The sequence below is a fragment of the Antrostomus carolinensis genome, unplaced genomic scaffold (genome assembly GCF_000700745.2).
Source record: "Antrostomus carolinensis isolate BGI_N321 unplaced genomic scaffold, ASM70074v2 scaffold30420, whole genome shotgun sequence".
Classification (NCBI taxonomy): Eukaryota; Metazoa; Chordata; class Aves; order Caprimulgiformes; family Caprimulgidae; genus Antrostomus; species Antrostomus carolinensis.
This window is the reverse complement of record NW_010286907.1, coordinates 1,356-3,241: the sequence shown is the minus strand read 5'-3', so window position 1 is coordinate 3,241 and position 1,886 is coordinate 1,356. Positions and strand designations below refer to the sequence as shown.

General features: G+C 63.1%; 1 protein-coding gene across 1 annotated transcript in view; it reads left to right on the top strand.

Annotated features, from left to right (window-relative positions):
- Positions 1-377, top strand: part of LOC104532526 (membrane frizzled-related protein) — a gene marked incomplete at its 5' end in the record, with an annotated part of 1,929 nt that extends 1,552 nt beyond the window's left edge. The window contains 2 exons of the mRNA XM_010177761.1: positions 1-79; positions 153-377. Of these exons, the coding sequence (XP_010176063.1) occupies positions 1-79; positions 153-377 (304 nt within the window). The remainder of the gene's footprint in view (positions 80-152) is intronic.
- Between the last annotated feature and the right edge of the window lie 1,509 nt (positions 378-1,886).

Genomic DNA, 1,886 nt, shown 5'->3' with positions numbered 1-1,886 from the left:
CAACGCTACCTCCTTCCCCAACATCTGGCTGGCCATCCCTGACCAGGCCGGAGCTGCTGAGGTGTTGCAGGACTACCAGGTGAGCTGCCTGGGGGCTGCCTGCAGGTCTGCCTGCACCACACTGTGCCACGCTCACCGCCGCTCTCCTGCAGATGCTGATGGAGCTCGCCTGCTACCAGCACCTCCGCCTCCTCATCTGCAGCCTCTTCGTGCCCAAGTGCACCCCAGACGGGGGGGTCCTGCAGCCCTGTCGCACCGTGTGCCTGGCTGCCGAGCTGCGGTGCCAGCACTCGCTCAGCCTCCTTGGCATCCTCTGGCCCATCAACTGCAACATCCTGCCCGACTCCAATGACCCTGTAGAGTGCTTCCAGCCCTGACCCAGCAAGAGAAGAGGAGCAGGAGCTGAAGCAGCCTACCCAGAGCTGCTCCCTGACCCCAAATGTCCCCCTCATCCTCCTGCTGTTGCAAATACTCAGCTGCTGGGGTGGCCCCCATCAGCAGCACCCCATTGCCTAGCTTGCCTAGCTTGTCACCTGCCCTGGGGTCAGCCCTTCTGCTCAGTGCTCAGCTCAGTGCCCAGATGCCATGGGCTTGCCCACAGGACCAAGTCCTTAGAGAGCAGGTGCCCCTTCCTAGCCTTGCTAGAAGGAAAGGCTTGTGCTAGAGGGGCTGTGCCCACAGGTTGGAGCCGTGCTGGGGACACCATGCAAAGTCCCCCTGCCAAGCAGCAGGCCAGTGGCAAGAGGGTTTGGTGCTGCCTTCCCATTCTCAGCCAACCCCAGGCGTGTTGGCCAGAGCTGTGCATTGTTCCCAGCCCACTTCTCTCTTTCAATCTCTCCAGGCAGCCTCTTTCCCACAGCCCTCAGGCAGCTGCTAGGCCAGCAGGGGAAGGGTTAATGCTCCCCAAATGGAGCCAGGCTGCAAGCACATGAGCCCAGGGCTGCCCATGTCCCACAGCCCCAAAGCCAGCAAAATAAACAGCATAAGCAGATGACAAACCCGATGGAGCAGGTGGCTCATTTGGTGAGGGTCTGTGTGTGAGTCCTGCCAGATCCCAGGGGAAACTGAGGTACAGGGCACGGCAGGGAAGCCAGAGCTGGCGTGGGGGATCTGAGCAGCAATGGAGGGGCACAGGAGAGACTGCCTGGCTGCAGGAGAGAATGGGCTGCTGGCTGTGCCCTCGATGGGCTGGGGGGATTGCAGGGTGCCGGGGAGATGGATGGGTTTCAGAGGGGGTCAGGCTGGCAGCCCCATGGTGCAAGGAAGGGATCCTGCCCCAGTAAGGGCTGTGGCCCGCTGGCGTGGGGGATCTGAGCAGCAATGGAGGGGCACAGGAGAGACTGCCTGGCTGCAGGAGAGAATGGGCTGCTGGCTGTGCCCTCGATGGGCTGGGGGGATTGCAGGGTGCCGGGGAGATGGATGGGTTTCAGAGGGGGTCAGGCTGGCAGCCCCATGGTGCAAGGAAGGGATCCTGCCCCAGTAAGGGCTGTGGCCCTGCTGGCTGAGCTGGCTGTGTTGGCTTCAGGCCACACAGGCCTGGCAACACCCCGTGGCCACAAACCAGCTCCCAGCTGGCCAAAAACAACAGCCCCATTCGCACCTTGGGAGAGGGAAGCCCAGCGGCTCCCTGCCAGCACCCAGCCTGGCCCCAGGCATCAGGGGATGTCACCCACACTGCTGCGGGCACCAGCACAGGGAGGACAAAGCCAGCAGCGCCGGCACGCTTCCTGCTGCCCTCACCCACCCTGAGCACGTGGGAAAGTCCTTTGCAGTGGGGTTTACTGGGAGCAGGACCCACTCTGGTCAGCACCACTCTGCCCTTGCAGCCAGGACTGCACCGCTGCTCCCTCACAGCCAGCTCAGCTCAGGGGGCTTGAACCCACCCA